The following is a 25,168-nucleotide window of genomic DNA, read 5'->3' as shown; positions in this document are numbered from 1 at the left end:
CCCCATTGAACAACCCGGCTTCTCCAGAAAATCTTTCTTAACGTCCCTTTACATTCAATGGATAGCAGGCGACGATGTACGTGGCGAAACGCCAAACTCCGCCGGGCCGAAACGCGCCGTTAACATGCGGACAAAGGACGACGGAAGTGCTGACAAAAATGAAAGGATCAGCTTGGCTGACTCTTGAATAATAATTCGGATAGAGTTCAGAAACAACAATTTATCTTTAATTCCTGCTTTTCTAGTGCAACAGTACATAAAAACTCCATTGAATTTTCAAAATGGAAAACATATTTTTTCTTCTGGAATAGATTTTTAATAAAAATTCCTTAGTGATCTTTTTACGACAAAAATAAACTAATTTATTAGGTTATGTGAGATATTTTTAGCGATGGTTGGTTAGGGGTGGACTGCATTTACCCTTTATTTTTTTATATGTATTTTTTAAATTTAATTTAATTTTTTTTTACTGGGGCTTCCGACATCTAGGTCATTTCAGACCCCAACTAAGTCTATCTTCTATTTACCCTTTCAAACACTACATTCATACAATAAATATATTCATACACAAAAATACATCCAAACAGTACACTCATTCCGTTTGGTCGGTGGAGTACTTTTATAAATATTCCGCCAACGACCCCGAACACACACTCTTACGCTCTCAACGTTCGAGGGGCGATGATGACTTTAGATTTTATCCTCACCCCTCGCCATTCACGCTAATAAATACATGCACTCAGACAAAACATATAGACATAACACATAAGACATATTATATACAATAAAAAACCTCTATTTCCCCTAAAAAGCGGAACAGGGGACTCTGAAACTTGCTACCGTTTTCGAGAACACTTCTTAAGTCCTGCGGCATGCCTACACGCTCTCTGTATGGAGCCAAGGCATGACACGCCTATATTATGTGAGACACATCGAGCAACCTTTCTCTGCATAAGGGGCGCGGCTTTGGCCCAAAAGCAGGTGCCCGTGTGTCAACCGCGTATGGCCAATCCTCAGTCGCGTGAGGACGATCCCTCCCGGATATATCTTTTATTGAATTATTGATCAATGCACGTGTGTTATTTTGTCTCTCTGTTACTTTTAGGTGTGTAAAAATTATTAGATGAAAAGTAACTATATATGCAATTGATTAGAGCATTATTTCTGCAGTAAAGCTTTGAAAATGAAAAGAAAAAGGTAAGTGTTTAGGTAATATCTTCTTGGAAAACCTAACTGTATAGTTAAGAAAAAATATTTTTTTCCCACAGTAGTGCCTTATTGCATATAGAAAGGAGCCTTTTACAGCGATACGGTAGAAATTAAATTTGTTTCCTTCCAAAAGCTTTTATTGTTCCAGCTTGTGATTTGCGTAGAACCAGCAGACGGCAAAGCGGTTTACTCCAACAAAAGATCTCCCTCACAAAAAACCTCCTCGTACTACGGATCGGCTTTACGAACCACGAGACCAAACTTAGAAATATCGAACTTATTTGTATATAAATTGCCGCCCGCGGTATGCATGTTATGTCTGCGGAGATTCCTGCCGCATTTCATCACCGTCGGCTGAACACGTTTATATTTCTAGTATTTGAAGTGCCCATTACCGATGAAAGGAGATATCCCGTTTGATTCATTTTTAAAACGAATTCATTTCGTCCTTTCCGCTTAATTTGACGAGCTTTCGGCTGTCACATGTTCATTCAAATGACCGGAAAACGTGGGCGATTTCACTTAGCTAGACTAAACCCGGATTACACGTACGTCTGGCCTAACTGTATTTAGACGCGCCGTGTTGACTTGCCGGTCACTCTTAATCACCACTTTACGACTATTTTAAAAAATGCATACTTCAGCCAACAATATTTTTTTTAAACGTTACAGATATCTGTAATTGCAATAATAAATAAGTATTTTTAATTATTCCATACTTAAGCAAAAAAAATTAACAATAAGAATAACTAGATATCAATTTAAAATGTTACAATATCAAGAATTTGAAATTCATAAATTATTCATATGAAATTAACAATTACAATTTTTCAATAATAACACTATTGTTCTAATATCCATATTGCGGCTAAGAAATAAGTTTATTATTGAACTATTATTTCCACCCATTTATATGTTTCTTTTATATGTTTTACGTTCGTCCATAATTTATTCATTTTTTATCCTCCTTTGTTTTACTTAGTGATTCTTGCTTGATTCGTGATACTTTACTCAGTGTATTTTTACGTTTCTGTGTCTTACGTTTTTTGTTAATATTTCTTTCTTTAATTAAAGCTTTTGTTTCCTACTCCATAACTTTATTGATTAATTTTTATGTCTTCATGTCCATCTTCGTTTCGTCCTTTACGTTAATTATTTCTTTCATATTGATAATTGTTGGGGGGGAAGGGCAGATCTTAATTGACCCGCAAACATCCGTACCCGTTTCAAAGGTACAATTAAATTTTGTTCTGTTTTTTCTCTCTTTTAAATAGGTGGCCACTATTATATTTAACAAGGATTTGGGAAAAAAAAGGGAAGATCGATAATACTTTAAAAACAAAATTAAAATATTTACAATTTATTTACACTAAGAAAAAAAGGTAAAAGAAATTTCCTTAATTATCCAAAATAATTTATGATCAAACCTACTGGCCAGGGTTTTACGAAAACCAAGAAAAAAAACGAAAAGGTACTGGGTGAGCTGACGACTTGCTTTGGTTTTACAAAAAAAATTAAAATAAAATAAAAGACGAAACGAAAAGTACTTGTTGGGTTGACGACTCGCTTCTCCCAGCAATCGAAATAAGCGGTTTTGAGCTGGAGATTCCTGCTGGGTTCCACTCCGACGGTGCCTGTAGAGCCGGATGACGATAGCGTTGACGTAGTCCGTAAGGTCGGTGATGTGACGACAAGGTGTTGAATCGAAGAAATCGATGGTGAATGGCCAAAGGGAATCGATATAAGGTTCGATAATCGATAGGGTGAACGGTGCGTCTTGTGCTGACCCAGGCAAGCGAGAGACTAACTTGCTCCCGTGCAAAAGCCGAAGATACCGGCGTTATCGCTTGCCAAAATAAAAACAATAGGGCCCTCAGCGATTTAAACAGGGCCTCCCGAGGCGAACCTTGGTCAGCCGAAAACGACAAAATGAAGCTTCTTGAGCGTCAACAATAATAATGTGAAGGATACTAAAAAGCTGGGGGTTTGGAATTCCGCAATTACTGGAGCCTTCTGGTATTTGTACTTTTTATAATTTCTTAATTTTTTTTTTCTTGTCACCGTAGGCTGTGTGTTCATTTGGCGGTGGTTTCGCATTCGAAAATTCAAAATGTGGCAATTTCATTTTCCTCGTTGTACCGAGAAATAGGGTCATCGTTGAAGCGTTAGGCGTTTTCTCAGATGCCAAGGAACGATAGAGCTAGCTATATGACCTACCAGAGTTTCGCCTGTTCAGTATATCAATGGGATTGCTAGTATTGGCGAGGGTTCTTGAATGAGATTACTTTGGCACGTCATCATCTAGTTCTCTTTTTTGTGTGGGCCCATTCTGATATGGAAGAGTTTATGTTAGACATTGTAATTCCCAATGGATCTAAGCCTATTGTTCTTACAGAATCTCCTCCGGCCGGTTTGACTTCGTATTAATTACCCAAAAATATTTCGTGTTCTAGCATCAAAGATTTTGTAAGATTACCAAAGGTTATGTTATCTAGGTTTTCATGGTTTCTTATTTACTATATTTTGTGCTTTTGTCGTTATAATGCTTGTATGTTTTCAGGCCTTTCTTTTCTTATTAGGATTTTTTATCAGAATAATATGTTTAAAGATTTTCTATGATACAGTTACTATGAAGTTTGTTTGAGTTAATGTGTGAGAAAGATCAAAAATTTTAAAGATAGATACGAAAACATAAATAGAAAGGTGTATAAAATTAGAAATATCGATGATTTATCTCTTCGCTTTTTTAAAATAATTTTAATACATAAAATAACACTAAACTATTATAGTGTGGGTTAGTATTTCATACTTTATTTTACAAGAAAATATTAATAAATTTATGTAATGAAGAACTATCTCAACTGGCCAATCTTGACTAAAAATTTTATTGATAATTATTGCCAGAAGAAGGACCTTGTTTAGTTATTTAAAAATAGCTTCTGACAAACTAATAAAACTGACATAAAGTTCCCATAAATTAAGAATAAATTTTTGAATAGTAGTTTTTAAAAACTATGTGGATTTTTAAGATTCTTTGTTGTATTGTCGTTTATCAAATCAATTAAAAAATTTTATAATATGTGGAATCTCAATTTTAAATCTATATCAAAATCAGAAAACATATTAAAAAACGTGTGGTGATTAGTGACGTTAATCGATAATTATTCAGAAATCGTGAGATGCGGTCTGGTGTGATGTAGCTTTCAGAAAAACATTTTCTTTATCGTGCTAACGTTTCGATCTTTATTGAGATAATCTTCAGGGCCTGGGATTTACAAACATTGTTTAAATTTAAGAAATACATTTAGGATGTAGAAAAGTGTATTTATACAATGCAAAATATATTTTTTATATTCAATCGAAGTATTTCTACTAACACAAATTTTTTGTCTTCTCTGAAATTGTGCCGTTCTTGCGTGTCGTGTTGAGAGTGCCAGTGAGATTTTGCTGTTTTATGTTTATATAGGATTTTGAAGGACTGGGGAAGGAAGTCGGTATACAAAAATGTCTTTTCTATACCGACTTCCTTCCCTACCCCTTAAAAATTCAACGTATATAAACATAAAACAGCAAAATCTCTCTCAACACGACACGCAAGAATGGCACAATTGCACAGAAGACCAACACTTTGAGTGAGTAGAAATACTTTGATTGAATATAAAATATATATTTTGCATTGTATAAATTCACTTTTCCACATCCTAAATGTATTTGTTAAATGTAAACAATGTTTGTAAGTCCCCGGCCCTGAAGATGATCTCAATAAAGATCGAAACGTTGGCACCCAAAAAAAGTAAATCTGCTCATATTGCTCGAATTAGAAAATAAATGTATCAAAAATGTCTTTTCTTATTACGATTTTTTATCAGAATAATATGTTTAAAGATTTTGTATGGTACAGTTAATATGAAGTTTGTTTGAGTTAATGTGTGTGAGAAAGATCAAAAATTTGAAAGATAGATACGAAAAAAATAAATAGAAAGGTGTATAGAATTAGAAATATCGATGATTTATCTCTTCGCTGTTTTTAAATAGTTTTGCTACATAAATAATTATTGTTTATTTATTTGGAGAGTTTAATCTTCATCATGTAACATAAATCTTACGTGATTTTGGACAATTTCCATTGTAGTCAACTTGACAGATACAATATTAATATCTCACTTTCTTCGTCTATCGAGAAATAAAATAAAACAAAAATAATAGTTTTTCTAAAAAATATAAACCAGAAAGATAATTTGTAAGTTGAAGATAGTAATTATATTATAAATTCACTATTTTCGTGGTCCGTTGACCAATTAATTGTAATATATTAAAAATGTACACTCAAACTAAGTCCCCTACACTATATCCTAGAAGAATCAAATTCTTTACCGACATGGTGTTGTTAGCCTCTAACCTGCATCGTTGCAGCTCATGATAAGGGATTTAGAAAACTATTGCGACAAGTGGACCCTTAAATTGAATCTGCAAAAATCCCAAATTATGGTCTGTCGACAGGGAGGCGGAAGACTTAAGTAAAATGAAAGATGGTTCTTCAAAAGTGAAATAGTGGACTGCGTAAACTGCTACAAATACCTTGGTATCAATTTTACTAAGTTCTTGAAGATGAAGCATCACAGCAGAGAGAAGCGCTCAGTACGCCGTTAATAGTCTGTGGCGCAAGATAATGACCAACAAGAAGATCTCACTAGAGAAAAAGATGGTGATATTTAACAGCACCTTGAGGTCTTTAATATGTTATGGTGCGCAGGTCTGGGGTTACTAATACTTGAAGGAAATAGAAAAGGTCCAGAAATATTTCATGAAGAAACTGCTCCGCCTGCCAATCAGCACCCCAGACTACATCTTATATACTGAGTGCTCGGTCACGCCACTCTACAGTCACACTTTGAGCCTGCATTTGCAATATATTAGGAAAGTACTGAATCACACACCTGACAGACTGACGCATTTTTTGGCCAACGTGGTAATACAGGCACGGCTGTCAGAGTTAGGTAGGCTATATTGTGTAGGAGTAAGTAGGGTGGAACTGAAGTCCTCTAATACCATGGCCCTGATTAAAAAGTTGGAGGCAAGCAAAAGGAAAAACCTGGTAATGCGAGCGAGAAAAGCTTACATCACAACTTGTACGCAAGACAGGAATTTGACTTAGGGCGAAACTACCTGGAATGCTCTAATATGACAGGCTATGAGGTGTCTCTGGTCTTGAGGGCGAGGGGTGAATTGCTTCAGCTGAACTCCCAACCGTGAAGACAGGACCGCGCCATCATTTGCTCCTTATGTAACCTCAACGTCCCAGAGGACACTCTCCACTTCATGGGAGTGTGGCCCGTTCTGAGAGAGTTCCGCCAAAGTTATTTTGGGAAATTGAAGCTGGATGTAGAAGAAGTTATTGCCATCGTTAAGGGAAGGGATAACTGGAGGAAGCTTGTGATGAACCTCACTCACGCCCTTCGGTACCGAAAATACCTGATAGACCACTTCAATTTTTAAAATCAAAGGTCATTCTCGAGTTACAAAAATAGGAATATAAATTCATAAAGCAACTCGACGGACGGCTAAGGCCATTGTCAATTTACCTTTTTGAAATGTAAATTTAATGTAAATACTTTTGTGTACATAAAGCTTTCATTCATTCATTCAAATTCATTACCAAAATAAAATAAGTATTATTTTTAATAAAAGTTTATATTTGATTCAATGACCCTTTCGGAGAATCGTTCAACTTCTGCACAACTAAGGCCCTGGGGGGGGGATTAAGCGAATCGTATAAAAGCAGCCTTGTATAAACATACTATCGCAAATAACGTGGTCTTTTGTGAAAGTATGAGCCCATCCATCAAAGGATAGAAGCCGTTCAATTTTTTTTTTTCAATGATGGGAAACTTGGCCGGTTGTAATTGTAATACTATTTCGTCGACAAAACCAATTATTAATTTAATAATAAAGAACACATTTTTCCACGGTCTCAAACGATTTATAGTTCTATTTTAACAATTTCAAAAATATTAACGATTGTGAATTTATATATATACTTAAAAAATTAATAATATCAGTAGTGCTTTTGTGATCATCTTGATCTAACTCGCAAATTTATTCGGCTATTGGGGACCAAGATCATCATATACAATCAAGATAGAATCTTCCGACACAATCATTATTAAAGGGGGCGTCGGTGGCCGCAACAGTTTAGGAGCTCATCACTGTAAACTAAAGGTCCTGGGTTCGAATCCGCGGCCCTGCATTCGAACCCGACATACTTACAAATGGGCTTTTTGTCAAAAACACCGGCACCCTGAGGGTTTATATGACCTCTGCTGTTGCGAACCCTAGTAAAAAAATAATAATCATAATCAAATGATACAAAAACTTATTTACTAGTTTTCATACGGAAAAATATTTACGTGTCAATTAAAGATTAAAACATACGATTGCATTATAAATTACATATAAATTATTAGAAGAAACACAATAGGAATAATTTCTTCTTTTGAAAGGCACATTGCTAAGAATCGGTACACATATGGTTTTGGATTCATGAGTTTCTGCCGTAAAATCGATAGTAACTTATTTTCACTATAAGTATCCCGCTAGTGACACTGACTTTTTTATCTCAACTTAAAACTTTAAATAATTGAATGATATTAATTAGCCAAGCGGGTCACGAAAAATAGTGAATTTAATGAATTCAAATGAAGTATACTTCACTAAAGCTCTCCGTGGCCATTTCACTTGTCGCCGAAAATCAAATAAACTACACGACATTTGAAAAATGGCAAAAAGGAGGGAAAATTTAAAAGGTGGGGTTAAGATGGGAAGTTAGTGTCCGAGTGGATCGAAGTCACGATAGCTCAAATGGTAGAGCAGCAGCGTATCTAGCCGAAGATCGTGGGTTCGAATCCCTCTCGTGCCATTGACTTTTTTATCTCAACTAAAAACCGTAATTAATTAGAAATTAACAATGTGTTTTTTGAAATTGATTTTAGATTATATTCGGTATACAATTCATTGTATTAATCATTGCTGTTATTGACTAGAGCTACACAACTATTGACTAGTATAATTAGTTTTATATTTTAGCTTGATATAATAAAATCGTATAAAGAAATAAGACTCGACTAACAAAATAGATGAGGCAATCTATTCCTAGTGTTTACTGCCAAACATTAAGGCATTCGGCAATATTGTGAGCGCGTGGTTTATAAAGTGCTGCGTTCTGCAATTCTGATATAAGGAAAAGAAGAAAAAATTCTTAATTTATGTTTACGGCCTAGGTCGGGGTGAAAAGTAATTTTCCTTCTGAGGGCTTCCACTCCGGTTCGGTACGGGCTTTTAGAAAGGGGGAAAAAGAACTGATTTATGTCTGTGAGGTTATCTGCTCGTATCGAGAGAACATTTGGCTCTCGGGATAAAAACGAGCTTCCACTACTTCTAACCGTACTTTTTTTCATTTAATAATGTCCGACCGGGAAGGTACGTGGCGGTCGATAGGGACAACAGGAAGACCGAAGGGCTTTTAGCGCTTTTCTTCCTTTGTTGTACATTTGCGGACACCTTAAATTCCTTTTCTTTTTTCTTAGGGACAATACCAGGGCACTTTCCCGTGAACTTCATGTACCGCAAAACCCTACACATAAAGATTGGTCATAATGTTAAATTTAAAATATTAGGTGAACGTTAGGTTTTCCTCAATGACAAGAAATATTTTGATTTTTTTAAAATATAGTTCCTACTTATAGTTAGTTGCTTTCAACAAACCGGATTTCAAGTTTTTTTAAATTTTCCAACTTATAGCTCATCATCATGATGAAAAAATTTACAACCACATCTCTCGACATGAATTGTAAGACTGAACCCGCCGAACCACTGCCAACGCGACGTTTCACTGAGAAGCAGGTTTTAATGCCGCTCAACTTTCAACGGGCAAAAAGTGGAAATTATAACACAATTAAATATTATATTAATAAATACGGTAAGAAATAATTATCAATTAATGATTAATTTGTGTGGTTTCTTATTCATTATTAAAAAATTAAAATTACAATGATACATTAATCATTGTAATATACATTACAAATAATAATAATTAATAATACATTAATTGTATTAAGAAATTAATAATAAAATTCATAAAAATTAAATTAATTAATTTGATTATTTTGTACTCTAATATTCTTTAGGTACATCTTTAAAATATAAGGTAAATCAAAATCTATTATATTATTAATTCATTTATGCTTATGATCAATTATATTGTAATGTGTGGTGATTAGTGACCGGTAATCGATGATTATTCAGAAATCGTGAGATGCGGTCTGGTGTCGCATCTCACGATTTCTGATTAATTATGAATTAACGGTAAATAATCATCACACAATTTCTTTATCATGCCAACGTTTCGATCTTTATTGAGATCATCTTCAGGGCCTGGGATTTACAAACATTGTTTAATTTTAACAAATACATGTAGAATGTGGAAAAATGTTTGTAAATCCCAGGCCCTGAAGATGATCTCAATAAAGATCGAAACGTTGGCACGATAAAGAAAATGTTTTTCTGAAACCTACATCACACCAGACCGCATCTCACGATTTCTGAATAATAATATACAATAAGGATATTTATGGGAAAATGTTTGTAAATTCCTTCATTCTGAACTAACTGTGAGTAGGAATTATCTTTTTAAAAAATGAACAACCCACTCACTCCACCATTTACCTTTTCTAAAATTTCTTTATGTTTTGAATAATAAATATTAATTTAAAGTGAATAATTTTTCAAAACAGTAAACTTTTACTTAAGACTTTTTTATCTCAACTAAAAATCTTAATTAATTGTTCTAATCAACGTTGTATAAAGCAAGTATCTTTATATCTATTTACCAAGATTTACTACATAATTTTTACCCTTCGCATTTTTGGTACGTGACATGTTTCTTCCAGATAAGCTTTGGATCTAGTGTATTCGTAGATAATTTGCTTTTTTTGGAGAAACTTTAAAAAATTTTAAGAAAGATAGTTCCTACTCACAGTAAGTGTGTCCTACTACTTACTGTGAGTAGGAACTAACTTAAAAAAAAAAAAAAAAGGATTGAACACCGTACTCACTTCATCATTCATCATTTCCCTATAGTCAAATTTTTCCTAAAGACATTCACAGATAAGATCAGTTAAATAACTACACTAAAAATGGTATATATATATATATATATATATATATATATATATATATAGAGAGAGAGAGAGAGAGAGAGAGAGAGTGAGAGGGAAAGAGAGTTTCATTAAAAAAATTTAATAATAATAAAGTTTTTATTAACAAAATAATGAATATGACAGTATGTACATTTTATTCTTATCATAAGACATAAATTATCATTACTCCATGGTACTGTGACCGTCGGAGGAGTTGCAATTTTTATTTTATTTTATACATACTTATTAGTTAGAATACATAATTAGCTATTGGAATACATAGCTAGATAGTACCAAGTACATTTGCATCATTATAAAGTGTTTATCGCCAATCCATCTGTTTTATAGGAATTTTAAGAATTTTAAACGAAAATAAACTCCAGTATTAAATCACCGCGGTAGCCGAGTGGTTAGCATGAGAGACTCTCACGCCGCGGTCGTGGGTTCGATTCCCACCGTCGCCTCTAGCCCTTTTTTCACAATAACCCCCCAAATTTGAACATACATATATGAATTGTCACATGGCTAATATGCATAGTTCATAACGCCAAAAAAAATCTTATGTAGAACCATGCTCTTTTACAATAATTACATAACATGTCCCAACATTTTCCATTAAGAATTTCTATAACTTTTTCATTCGAAAGATTTTCTGATTTCTGCCAAGATTGGACATACACCCACAAAGTGCAAAATAGTTTTCCCTTCTTTTCAATTACAGAGCGGGCATAAGTTAGATACCACTTTGAATGACTGAGTATTTATTTAGATGGATTAACTCACATCTAGCTTTAAAAATCCAACTAAATTGATCAGTTTTTAAGTCACAATTTATATATTGATTTACAGAATTCAGTTGCCTGTATAAACTACATAAGTGAACTTTCTTTATATACTTGTTTTTTAAGGTTAGCCTCACCTTCTCAAGGATTTTTTCTACTTTACAATCTGTGCTTATCAACTCTATTACAGTTATTCCATATTCCGTTTTCAACTTTTTATATACTTCAAACCAATACACGTTTTTAAGCTTAATTTGATTTACAAATTGGGGTACCGTTTTGATGGTAGACTGAGACGTTTACGAATAATGTATATGTAGTTTTAAGGTATATACAAAAACCGGGAACAACTCTAGCTCCAAATACAAAAAATGACTACGTGTATGCGATGGTAAATTAAGCATTTTATTCAAAAAATGCTTCTGCACTTGCTCTACACGTTCCAGCTGCTCACACCCCCATGTCTGGGCTCCGTAACAAAGTGCCGTTTTACAAATACTTTCAAATATAACCATTTTGGATTTAAAAGATATTTTATTATTTGACATTATGCCATGGAGGGATTTCTTAAAGATTCACAATATAAGTAATTCCGAAAAACTTGGGTAGAAATGGACTTGCAAGAAGACAAAGTCTAGCAATCAATCACGTAATAAACCGAGAAATGTGCAAGGTGCTTCCTGGAGAAAGTAATGTTGAACAAAAAAGTTTGAAGTAGATTTGAAATGTAAATTGTAAATACATAAAAAAAAGTTATAAACTGTAGATACGATGTCCACACTAACTGCTGGTCTGTTATGGTTTATGGTTTAATCTCAAATTTTAATATTGATTCAAAATTTGTCATATATCATAAGTTATTGATAAAGCATATATATTTTTTAAATAATAAAAAAAATTCGTGGGTGGTATTTCCTTTTGGATAAGTGTATAAGAAAGAGTGGGTTTTTGGAAGCGAGTCTCTACTTAAAAGAACATTCTACGGCTTTTCGCATCCGTAATAATTTAATTCGTTTAAGGACCATTTTATTTAGTTTTTTTCATAGCTTGGATTCAAAAGAGAGCTTTTTCCAAAGAAGGAGAATTATACGAGGGTTGGTGGCCCATTCTTCCTTTGACTCGTCATTTCCCTGTCGCTCGTTTCTCATCTAATTTTGTACGCCTTTAAATATAATCGTTTTCAAGTTCTGGATAATTACGGGGAACACTTTTTTTCTCCTTTCCGCCGGGAAATGCATTTCTATTTATCGTTATGGGTGCCTCATTAAAGTTGAATTAAAATTTTTGGAACTGTCGCCGTCTTTTAAGTTTTAATTTTAATAATTTTTCAATTAATTAATATTTATGAAAGGTATTGGTCGAGATAAAAAAGTCAGCGTCACTAGCGGGATTCGAACCCACGACATTTTTCGTGGCCATTTCATTTGTCTCCGAGAATCAAATAGATTACACAACATTTGAAAAATGGCAAAAAGGAGGGACAAATTCAAAAGGTGGGGTTGAAATGGGAAGTTAGTGCCCGAGTGGATCGAAATCACGATAGCTCAAGTGGTAGAGTAGCGGCTTATTTAGCCGAAGGTCGTGGGTTCGAGTCCCGCTCGTGACGCTGACTTTTTTATCACGACCAATTCCTTTCATAAAAATTAATTAATTGAAAAATGTTAATTGGTCAATCGGATTACGAACTGTAATGAATTTTAACAATGTTAAATACTTTTTTTTTTTTAATTTTTGTAGTTAGATCTTTTAGTTTGAAACTTCTGAAACATACATTGCATAGTTCTCTGCCTCCTTCTTTCCGGGGAAGGTGGAAGTTAATCTTAAAAGCTTTCGGGTGGTGGAAACGAGAAATGTCATTTGCGTCCTTACAAATCTATCTAATCCCTTGAGATTTGGATCTGACCATTTAAATTTAATTTTTTATTATTGTGTGGTAATTAGTGACCGTTAGTCGATGATTATTAAGAAATCGTGAGATGCGGTCTGGTGTGATGTAGGTTTCAGAAAAACATTTTCTTTATCGTGCCAACGTTTCGATCTTTATTGAGATCATCTTCAGGGCCTGGGATTTACAAGCAATGTTTAAATTTAACAAATACATGTAGGATGTGGAAAAAAGTGAATTTATACAACGGAAAAAATATTTTTTATATTCAATCAAAGTATTTCTACTCATTCAAAGTGTTTGTTTTCTGCGTAATTTTGCTATTCTTGCTTGTCGTGTTGAGAGTGCCACTTTTATGTTTATATAGGTTGGATTTTGAAGGGGTGGGAAAATCACTCTCAAGCACTCTCAACACGACACGCAAGAATGACACAATTACGTAGAAAACGAACACTTTGAGTGAGTAGAAATACTTTGATTGAATAAAAAAAATATTTTTTGCATTGTATAAATTTACTTTTTTCCACATCTTACATGTATTTGTTAAATTTAAACAATGTTTGAAAATCCCAGGCCCTGAAGATGATCTCAATAAAGATCGAAACGTTGGCACGATAAAGAAATTGTTTTTCTGAAACCTACATCACACCAGACCGCATCTCACGATTTCTGAATAATCATGGACTAACGGTCACTAATCACCACACAATAATAAAAAATTAAATTTAAATGGTCAGATCCAAATCTCAAGGGATTAGATAGATTTGTAAGGACGTAAATGACATTTCTCGTTTCCACCACCCGAAAGCTTTTAAGATTAACTTCCACTTTCCCCGGAAAGAAGGAGGCAGAGAACTATGCAATGTATGTTTCAGTAGTTTCAAACTGAAAGATCTAACTACAAAAATTAAAAAAAAAAATTAATTAACATTGTTAAAATTCATTACAGTTTGTAATCCGATTGACCAATTAACATTTTTCAATTAATTAATATTTATGAAAGGAATTGGTCGTGATAAAAAAGTCAGCGTCACGAGCGGGATTCGAACCCACGACCTTCGGCTAAATAAGCCGCTACTCTACCACTTGAGCTATCGTGATTTCGATCCACTCGGGCACTAACTTCCCATCTCAACCCCACCTTTTGAATTTGTCCCTCCTTTTTGCCATTTTTCAAATGTTGTGTAATCTATTTGATTCTCGGAGACAAATGAAATGGCCACGAAAAATGTCGTGGGTTCGAATCCCGCTCGTGACGCTGACTTTTTTATCTCGACCAATACCTTTCATAAATATTAATTAATTGAAAAATTATTAAAATTAAAACTTTAAAAACTTTCCTACCACCACCACTACTGAGCGACGGGACACACTGTGGTCGTCCGGGTTTGGACCGTAGCAACAGGTCTGCTAAATTGCTTATAAATTGTGAAGATTGTTTAGGAACGGTTTAATCTTTATCGCATCATAGTATCCTCATTATAAAAAACAAACACACAATTATTGTAAATTGTGAATTAGTAAATTTTAATAAAATTGAAACTATAATTACATATCGAACTACAATAACTGACAAAAAGATTATCGATCAGAGAAAATACACCTACAAAAATATGTGAAGTTTTGTTAGGCAGTACAAATAGCAGAGGTTTAAACTTTTAATATATCTAATTTTAAAAATTACTGAAAAAACTAAAAAATTCAGAAAGAAAAATAGAAAAATAATTATACAATGGGTGGACTTTTAGGAAAATTTGGGTTTTGTGATATACCTACTGTCGGTTGAATAAACGAACCTACGATCGGAATAAGAAATAAGGAAAAAAAAAGGTTTCCAGATAAACTACTTTTATAAATCGAGCCCTGATACCCTATTAATTAAACAATGAACGTGAGGAATTCCATATGAGAAAAAGGATCTGTTTGGAATGGAGCCGAAGAGACGGAAAACAGTCACTCCTGAGAAATCGTTTTCCTGGAAATATCTATTACATCGAATCCGACCAAATCGAGTTTCAAGAGCAGAGAATCAACCGGGAAATGTTGGTTTGGTCTGATTGTCTGATGTCGGGAAAGCGACAAATGTTTTGTATGGTACCCATCGAAATGAATACGCCCTTGAGAATAAATCATGATAAAACCTTCGTCGGTGTATTTTTATCTATTTTTTGTTGTTGTCTGAATTTGAAAATGAGGTTGAAACGAACGATTGAATTACACTGGCTTCTTTTTGTCATATTCATACAATAGAGGGTGACACCCGATATTACTTTTTAATAAAATCTAATAATATATTTAAATTTTTTATAATTTTCGTGTAAGGTCTTGGTTTAAATAAAAAGAATAATTGATTTAAATAACTTAGTTACATAAACAATACTTAACTGCTACTTTGTGAACCAATGAATTTTTAATTATTAATATAATTTATTTATTAATATGAACATTAATTTATTAATATTTATACATATTTATTAACATTTAATTAATAATAATTAATATTTTTGTTTCTGTAATATCAAAAATAGTGTATTATCAAATATAACGTGTGTGGTGATTAATGACCTTTAGTCCATGATTATTAAGAAATCGTGAGATGCGGTCGGGTGTGTAGGTTTCAGAAAAACATTTTCTTTATCGTGCCAACGTTTCGACCTTTATTGAGATCATCTTCAGGGCTCAAAGTGTTCGTTGGCACATGTGAATGGCACACTTACGCAGAAAACAAACAATTTGACCCTTGAAGATGATCTCAATCAAAATCGAAACGGTGGCACGATAAAGAAAATGTTTTTCTGAAACCTACATCACACCAAACCGCATCTCACGATTTCTGAATAATCATGGACTAAAGGTCACTAATCATCACAAACGTTATATTTGATAATACACTATTTTTGATTTTACAGAAACACAAATATTTATTATTATTAATTAAATATCAATAAATAATCAAATATAACATTTTCCAAGAATTTCACATAAATGTAATCCCCATAACAGTAATATGTCACAAAAAAAGTGACAGTACATCAAGATGAGTTTAAAAAAAAACCTATAGCCAAGTGTAAACATTTTAAATAAAATATTTCCATTTTGTTTTAAATTGTAAATATTAAATAACTTCTTTTTAATATTGAATTACAATTGGTTCTTAAATTCAAAGTTTGTTTACCTCAGGATATTTATCCTTGTCACATCGACCAACCAGCACACAACTTGAAATTATTTTTGGCTTTGGGATTTGATCGGAGAGACTAAAACTAGGATGTTGATATCAACTAGAAAACTAATTGTTTGTCTAAAAAAGAAATAAGAAACTTGTGAAAATATAGAAAAAAATGGAAGGTCGGTCTTAATAGCATTTCTATATTGTAAATTTTATTTATGTCATAGTTTTAGTATTTTCCAACAACCAAAATTGAATTTTCAATTGTTTTTAGTTTACATAATTAGTACCCTGAAAAATTTAGACTTCAATATCTACAAAAAAAATTAACTGGATTATTGATTTTTCTAAGACAATCAGAATTGTGATTTTTTTAAAATAAAAGTTACATAAATTAAAATAGAAGAAATTGCATCAAAACAAAGATCGCTTCACCGGAAAGATATTGAATCATAATTTCATTAAAAAATAACTCTACTAATCAAACTTAATCCGTTGTTAAAATTATTTAACCGAAGCGTTATCTCACCTCACCATTGCTTCTTGTGTAGAGATTAGTGAACGTTAATCGATAGTTATTCAGATATCGTGAGATGCGGTCGGGTGTGATGTAGGTTTCAGAAAAACATTTTCTTCATCGTGCCAACGTTTCGATCTTTTATTGAGATCATCTTCAGGGCTCAATAAAAGATCGAAACGTTGGCACGATAAAGAAAATGTTTTTCTGAAACCTACATCACACCCGACCGCATCTCACGATATCTGAATAACTATTGCTTCTTCTTTTACATTAACCCTTCCGACCTTAAATCGTCTTAAAAAATAACGCTTATTTACTTAACATAATCAGTTATCAGTACTAAAAATATCGACAAATTTTCACTCATGAAAACTCTAGAATCTAGATCAAGGTATGGTCTTGAAGAAGAAAACAAATTCAGGTGTTACCGCCAACCTGTCGACCAATGTTAAGGTCCACATCAGGTCAAAAATATCTTAAATATGTCTTCAGATTAACATATATATATTTTTTACACGCGATCTCAAATTTTCCTTGAAAACCGACTAAGTCCCAACATTGCCAAGGACTCCACAATAAGCAAAATAAAATTATTGATAATATTACCCAAGTTACACATCAATTTACAAATACGAAGACTTTCGGTTTAAAACTATTTCATCTCCATTCTATTTCGAAATTGTAACCTCCATGCGGTTATCCTGTTCTTTACAATCAATGTGTTAGCAATACTCATCAACCTTTAATTGTAATATTAATAAAATCAGTAATAATATTTACATATTTAAACCTGATTATAAAACTTTAAATAAATTTTTATACAATTTCAATTAAAATGTTTACAATAAATAGAAACATATAATGTAACCTGATATATGGTTAACTTACCATATAGGTAAAAATTACTAATTTGAATATTTATTCCACAATTTTAAAACAAAGTAATACTTTTTGTATCTTTTTGTATACCTTTTTGTTTATTTAGACCTCTACCATTAAATTTATGACAACTCACATTTACATTAACGCAGTCAAAACTGCGGGCCGTATTGTTGGCACACTCTGACAACTTAGTCACACCTCAGCCTGGATTTCTTTTTTTTTTTCATTTAAGCAAAAAATATAACATTAAAGGCTGCTATCGAGACAATTATATGAAAATTATCATGACCATACGATTTATGTAAGTGGTGAATGTTCAAGAGTTAACAATATTTTTTATTTAAATTTAATAAATTATAGATGGGTGTAATTAATACAAAATTTACTCACCTTAATATGGGAAAAACACGTATTTGATCTTAACATCTAGAACAAAAAGTAAAGAAATAAACTAATATTAACCTTTCAACTTTATGTAAAAAAACGCATTATTTTAGTCATCTATTTTCATATTTTTTATTATGAAAGCGAAGTATTTGTGAAATTTTTAGAACAACTAATTAATGTCGCCTACTTAAAATTTATTGATATACTGGATGTCAATGTATATTTTTACTTCTGTTCAATTCACTAATTTTGTTCCGATTAAAGATGGAATTAAAAAAAAAAAAAGTGGTTGTCGTGTAGTGTATTTTATAGGAGTTCACTAGTTTCGTGGTCCGCTTGACCAATTAATATCTTTCAATTAATTAAGGTTTTTAGTTGAGATGAAAATTTGTCACCGAGAATGAAATAGATTACACGGCATTTGAAAAGTGGCAAAAATGGGGGGAAAATTCAAAAGGTGGGGTTCAGACGGGAAGTTAGTGTCCGAGTGGATCGAGGTCACGATCGCTCAAGTGGTAGAGCAGCGGCGTATCTAGCCGAAGATCATGGGTTCGAATCCCGCTCGTGACACTGACTTTTTATCTCAACTAAAAACCTTAATTAATTTTATTGGAGTGTTAAGTTAGTTTTAATGATACATTTTAACACTTTATGTACCTTTTTTTTATTTTCGTTTTTTAAACCGATCTTCATTATGGGTATACACTAATAAATAAATACATTTAACTAAATGTTAATTGAAATATTGATTCCATCCGAGTAAGGTCTTTTTTTAACTTTTTAAGTCTTTTTAAGTTCATGTTGATATTGTTAATTTAAGTTTTTAAATTTATTTTTTATTTATATTTGTGAATTCAGCATAATCGACTAGAAAATTTATCACATTTAGCTAAATAAATGACATGTTCAGTTCGCTTCCGATTGTATTAACGCATTAATCTTTATTGTTATATTAAACTAATCGCAATAAACGTTTCGAGCCGCTTAAGGTCGTGTAGACACCTTAAATATTTTCCTCTAATTTGTTGTAAATTTACTTCAAATTTAATGTCTTTTTATAATTTTTAAATATTGGTAGTTTAATTTTTTTTTTTTTTTTTGCAGATATTCTGAATTCGCTTTGTAAGGATTTCCTGTCTGTGAACGTATCAGCCATCCTATACTTGATGAATTATGAGAAGTACGGAAGGAGCACAGCATCGGCCCAGTACTTCCTACAGCTAGCCGGATACCTCGGCATCCCCGTCATTGCATGGAATGCCGATAATTCAGGCCTGGAAAGAGTGAGTTTCCTAAAATTACAAAAATAATGTATAAAGGGTAAAGTTGACATTATTTTTAAAGTCGGTCAAAAGACTTTAGGTGCATTTGACTTCGAGGAAATTCATTTTTAAAGTTTAATTTTACCCAAATACATCTCTATTTTCAAGTGATAAAAGTTTTTGCAAATATTTATTTTTAGGCCAATAATCAATAAAGTATCGTATAAAATTATCAAGTCATACTTTATCTTACTTTGACACATCAAACATTTAATGATGATATTACGTTTCACATTATGCGTAAAATTAACATAGCAAATGTAACATTTTGTGATTCAATTAACATACCCATTTACATTTTTATCCATGCATAACTTCTTGAGCAGAAGTTTGCATGTGAAAGGGGGATGATTCGAGTTGTATATTTATGGGAAAGTCTATCGCGAAAAGGGGTCATTTTGTTAAGTTTTCAAGATTAAAATAATTATATTTACAGTCTTAAGGATAGCTCAGGATATTTAAATAAATTTATTTTGGTGGAAGTAGGTTGAAAATAATTCGAAACGTGCCGACGGTTCTTGCCAATAGCCTTTAGGAGCTGAAATAAAAGGTAATTTACATAATAAATATAGCATAATTTGTATTGGTTTTTACCTTTGTTCTTCATGAATTTGAAGGTTATTGTGTGTCAATCGATTTTTTTATGTACCATAAAGATAAGGTAACATATATTACAATAAAACATAAAAATAAACCAAAAGAGTCAAGTAACGTAGGCCTGATTTTTTGTTTAAACCCGTCTGGATTTATTTTAAATGATCTATATAGGTTATTAATAGTAATTTCTTTAGTAAACCCTTTCATTTTAGAGAGCCTACTTTTAATAAACTAAAGCGGCCCATAGACAGTCAATATTATTGTACAATATATATTGTACAATAATTTGACGGTTGCCCCTTAACGTTCAATAATATGGTACAAAATTTTGTTTGTACAATGAACTGTATCACTTGTTGATACTTTACAAACTGACTGCTATTGCGCAATAATGCCAACAGACGGTGCAATATTTTCCAGGTTGCACAATATATTTTCAACTTTTCGTCAATCATGCAATGTATTGCACAAACTTTCAATATCGTCTACACACGACCAATTAAATTGCACAACCCAAAATATTGTGCAATAATATTGATCGTCTATGGGCCGCTTAAAAATAGAGTTGTTTTGATAATACATTTCTTAGCGTGTATTTCTAAGAATTTCAAATTATGAAAAAACAATTCGATTTTAAGCACTTTTTAAAGCCCTTAAAAATAAATTTTTATTGGAATAAACAAAAAGCTTTTTAAGCTAAGCGACCGTTCTTGCCAATTAGCATTAGGAGCCAATAAAAAATAAGAAGTAATTTACAACTTATTAAAATTACAATTTAACCAAGGTTATATGCTTTTTACCCAAGATAAGAGAGTTTTGTTCAAGATCTAATTTAATTATAACAGTTTGATAAAAAAAATATAAAATTCAAAACACCTTTTAGAAAAATTTGTCCAAAACAATTCATTTAGTTTCTAACACTCTTTAAATCCCTTAAATGACAATTTTTTAAAAAGAAAAAATAGACATTTTTGGCTGGATTTGAGGGCGGAATATTTTCACCAATCTCCTCTGTTTTATTTACAAATTCACAAATCTTGTAGATTCAAGGTTTTCTGTATTTATTTTCGGTATGTTCCATATTATATTTACTACATACTTTGGTTCACAAATTATAACTGATCTTTATTTTCTCTATTAATTATTCAATAAATCAAACCCAATAAAAAATAATCAGACAGATAATAAACAATAATAATAGAAGGATTTTTTAATGGATACCAGGAACTGGAAGAGTTCCCCCCCCCTGACCACTGCAGCTGTTCATCTTATTGTACTTTATCCCTGGCTACATTTTTTTTTAATTTGAACCCCCGGAGTGCCGGTGGTCTTCCATCGAAGAAACTCATGTTTGAAGTGAGTTGAGACCAAATTCAGGGTCACTGAGATCTGATCCCGCCCCTTCCATTAATGAGCGACAATTCTTGTCAATATCAACCGGTCCCCTTAGGCGTCAGAAAAAGTCCAGAGGCGACGGTGGGGATCGAACCCACGACCGCGGGATCTACTAGCCGAGAGTCTGACGCCTTAACCACTCGGCTAACGCAGCCCCCATAGAAGGAGTTAAAATCAAATAAACTACCATATGCCATCAACGTTTAAAATTCAATAGTGTTAACACACTTAAAAACGTCTTGAATTACCTATCCTCAATGAGAAATAGTGGGTGACGCCCCATCTAACCACGAAGATTAACTCTTCTGATTAATGGAGACTTATCACATCCAGTAAATGACAGTGAAAAAATGTACTATTCAATTAATTAAGGTTTTTAGTTGAGATAAAAAAGTCAGTGTCACGAGCGGGATTCTAGCCCACCACCTTCGGCTTGATACGCCGCTGCTCTACCACTTGAGGTATCGTGACTTCGATCCACTCAGGCACTAAATTCCCATCTCAACCCCACTTTTTTTTTCGAATCCCGCTCGTGACACTTACTTTTTTATCTAAACTAAAAACCTTAATTAATTAAGTGGTATTAATTGGTCAAGGGGACCACGAAAAATAGTGAATTATGTACTATACTGATGGAAATCGTTTGCAAACCGAAAGGACGGACTGTCTTCAATTTTGAAACGATGTAGATAGGCTTGTATTTCTCTACTGAAATCCGTCTTTTCTTTATGACTGAATTATGCATTCAACTTCTTACTGTGATGGAAGAGAATAAAATATTTGCTGTCAAACCTTGTAAACAGCTGTAATTCTAACATTCTTTATTCCCTTTAACCTCTTAGATAAGTGTGAAGTGTCTTGTAAGAAAAGAGATGGGTTCTTTACTGTAACTTTTTATGAGTGTTAGGGACTTGCCGGTTCATCAACAAGTTGATCGGCCCACTACCCTTCAGACCTCTTGGTGCTTTAGCCCAAACTCAATGAACTACCGATCAAAGTTTTCCGAGGAAACGACAAAATATTCCTCTACCTTCCTTGATAGCAAGTGACCACGCCCATTTCTCACCATATCAAGTGAAATACAACTATCGGTTATGATGCAAGCTGATTTTCGGCTGGAAGATTTTTTTTCTAATACTGCCCATGCTAGAACATAGCTATGCATTCCGCTTAGTTGTGTGAAGAAATTCCAGTCAGTTTGAACGTCCTAACCTTACATTTCTTTTTCTAATATCGAGAAGCAGACGGCACCATCTTCCTTGCTGCTAAGGAATGCAAGGAATACACGCACGTTTGCTTGATTATCACATACCGATTTTCCTGATGGGTAACACCAGTTAGCAACAATCGTTCCTGTTTTACTCCTGTCTATATAGATACTTTAGAAGTCGTCGATTGCTGCTTCCTTTGTCATAGGAAGTCCGATCTCTATTTGTTTGTAAAATGTATCTCCTTTCTGAGAGATTTCCACCTCTTTTTATTACCAGACTTTGATTTTCCAATTACACTTCTGGATCTTGAAGTATAATAAATGCGAATGTATTTGTTTGCTCGTACCATTTGGTTCAATATCCTTTTTTTACCTTCGTTGATAAGGTGAAGTTTTTACTTTTGGCCCCTGTTAATAACGTTTACATGTTATTTTATTTTATGTGAGTTTAATAAGGATGTATAAAACAAAAATTTCTTAATTGTTTTTATTATATCTGCAATTCTAATTTATTAATCGAGGCTAATCTATGCAAGTGTAGTTTATCGCCTTTCAAACCTCTATAAAGTGCACTTTAGGTAAGTACAGTAATTCCAAAGTTGCGACCACTTTTTGTTTAAAAAAAGATCAGATTTAAGAGTAAACATTTTTTATAAAAGTCAATTTTTTTTAATCTACGAAAAGAATTGTGTCAGAGTATTTCAAGTTGGGAAAAATAATTATAAATTGTGTTTTTTGCTTAAAAAATTAACCTATTTTTTACGTTCATAAATCTTTTCTGGCGTTTTTTAAAAGGGGTATATTTACCCTATAGAATACATGCAATATCACAAATCTAGCATTGGTGAATTAATTAAAACCGCACATAAACGTTTGTAAGCATGTTTTTTTTATTGTAACATACTCACTTATAACAAGATGAAACCTAAAGCTTGTTAACACATTTTAAAAGAAAAAGCCATCTAGCTTTTTAAGAATTTTAATAAACATACATTTGGATAATATCCAAGAGAGATTTTTAGACCATGTACTGAAAAATTCCCCTCGACTATCCTCGTTTCAAAATGTACAGTTTTTGGCTTATTCTAGTTACAATTATTTTTTTCTACGTCTCTACAGTCCATTGACAAGAAGACTCGAAGAAGTACTTAACAACTTTCGAATTAGTATCACCAATAATTTAATTAAAATTGGTGAAAGCTGGAGAGCAACAAATATTGTAACTCCACTCGAGACCGTTACAGTTTGGCGAATTAAATGCTATGGATTTTGAAGTTAGTTTTGTCAGTATTGTTTGGATGTCCCACCCTTGAAGTGTCAGTGAAACAGTAACACATGAGCCAGTTCATCCAATGCCGAAATGATTTAATATTTCTTCAGGCCATATCAGGTCATGTGTACTACAAGGGTACAAGTTGGCCATTTCCAGTGGGCGGAGGCGTCATTTCGACTGTGAAACTATAAACTTTTCTATGAAATTAACACGTTGCATGAAGTTTCGTGATACGCCTTACAATTTTATCCCTTCACTGGAATCCTCCTAACTTGCAGGGGAGTCGAAAGTTGACGAATTTCTTTGAAAACAACCATTTAAGAATTCACCCGACCCTTTCCTTTTCTGCTTCATCTGAACGCTACTCAAGGAGTAAAACTTTCAAATGCGAACTAAACGGTTTCTTCCTACAAATCATGCGTTTCCTTTTGAATAAACTTTACTGCTTTTTAGACTTCAAATGACTTTTCAAAAAAAAATGAAGGGAGAAAAAGAGATAGATTGATAGATAGATAGATCTAACCCTACCTAACAGAACCATTCCTTCTTTCATCTTACTTAAGACCTTCCTAACATGACTCGTCTTCATCACTAACCCTACCTAACCAAGCCACTGCTTCCCTTATCTTACTATAACCCTTACTAACCTAACTCGTCTTAATCAATAACCCTACCTAACTTACGTTTTTGAACGTCCATTTGAAGGCTTGTCTCTAGATTGCTGTGAGTTTTTTAAGCAGTGATGTCCTGCATCAGGTTTGCTTTACTCATAAGAAACTAAATGGTCCAATCCATCATAGCCCTCTCTGGTTAACCCCGGCTGCCATGAGTCACTCAGCACGGTACGTATAAGATTTTTGATTGGGGAGGATGCTGTTTTCTCTCTAGCCCAAGATTCTATGTGTGAGGGCTTAGTGGGAGAGATTTGGTTGGTAGGACTTTGTTTAGTAAGTAGTGGTTTGGGAAATTGAGTACCTCACTTACAGGGTAGGACGCCAGAGCCCCCTTAGCCTATTCGCACCTTGCCATGACTGGATGATCAATTTTGAATCGCCCGTCAGGCCGGTGACGAACGTTTCCCTACTAGGAAGTGGAGTTGGTTTTTGAACCCTTACCTCATCTTACCATTGCTTCTTTAAACCCATCTAAGCGACAACCCTACATAATCTTTCCATTGCTTTGCTTATCTCACTATAACCCTTCCAAATATACCGTCTTAAAAATAATCCCAACTTACCTAACCATTGTTTCCCTTACCAGATTTTAACCCTTCCTAATCTTTCGTTCTTAGTTCCTTATCTTATTTTAACTCTTCTAACTTAACCCGTATTAAACAATAACTC

General features: G+C 33.2%; 1 protein-coding gene across 1 annotated transcript in view; it reads left to right on the top strand.

Moving 5' to 3' along the window:
• LOC106663424 overlaps nucleotides 1–19,311 on the top strand; it is a gene marked incomplete at its 3' end in the record, with an annotated part of 108,966 nt that extends 89,655 nt beyond the window's left edge. Inside the window, exon 3 of the mRNA XM_014388241.2 lies at nucleotides 19,133–19,311. Within this exon, the coding sequence (XP_014243727.2) occupies nucleotides 19,133–19,311 (179 nt within the window). The remainder of the gene's footprint in view (nucleotides 1–19,132) is intronic.
• Nucleotides 19,312–25,168: the final 5,857 nt, after the last annotated feature.

Source organism: Cimex lectularius, unplaced genomic scaffold (genome assembly GCF_000648675.2).
Source record: "Cimex lectularius strain Harlan isolate CLEC.00 unplaced genomic scaffold, Clec_2.1 scaffold292, whole genome shotgun sequence".
NCBI lineage: Eukaryota > Metazoa > Arthropoda > Insecta > Hemiptera > Cimicidae > Cimex > Cimex lectularius.
Note: the sequence above shows the minus strand (reverse complement) of the source record. Positions and strands in the feature narration are given on the sequence as shown.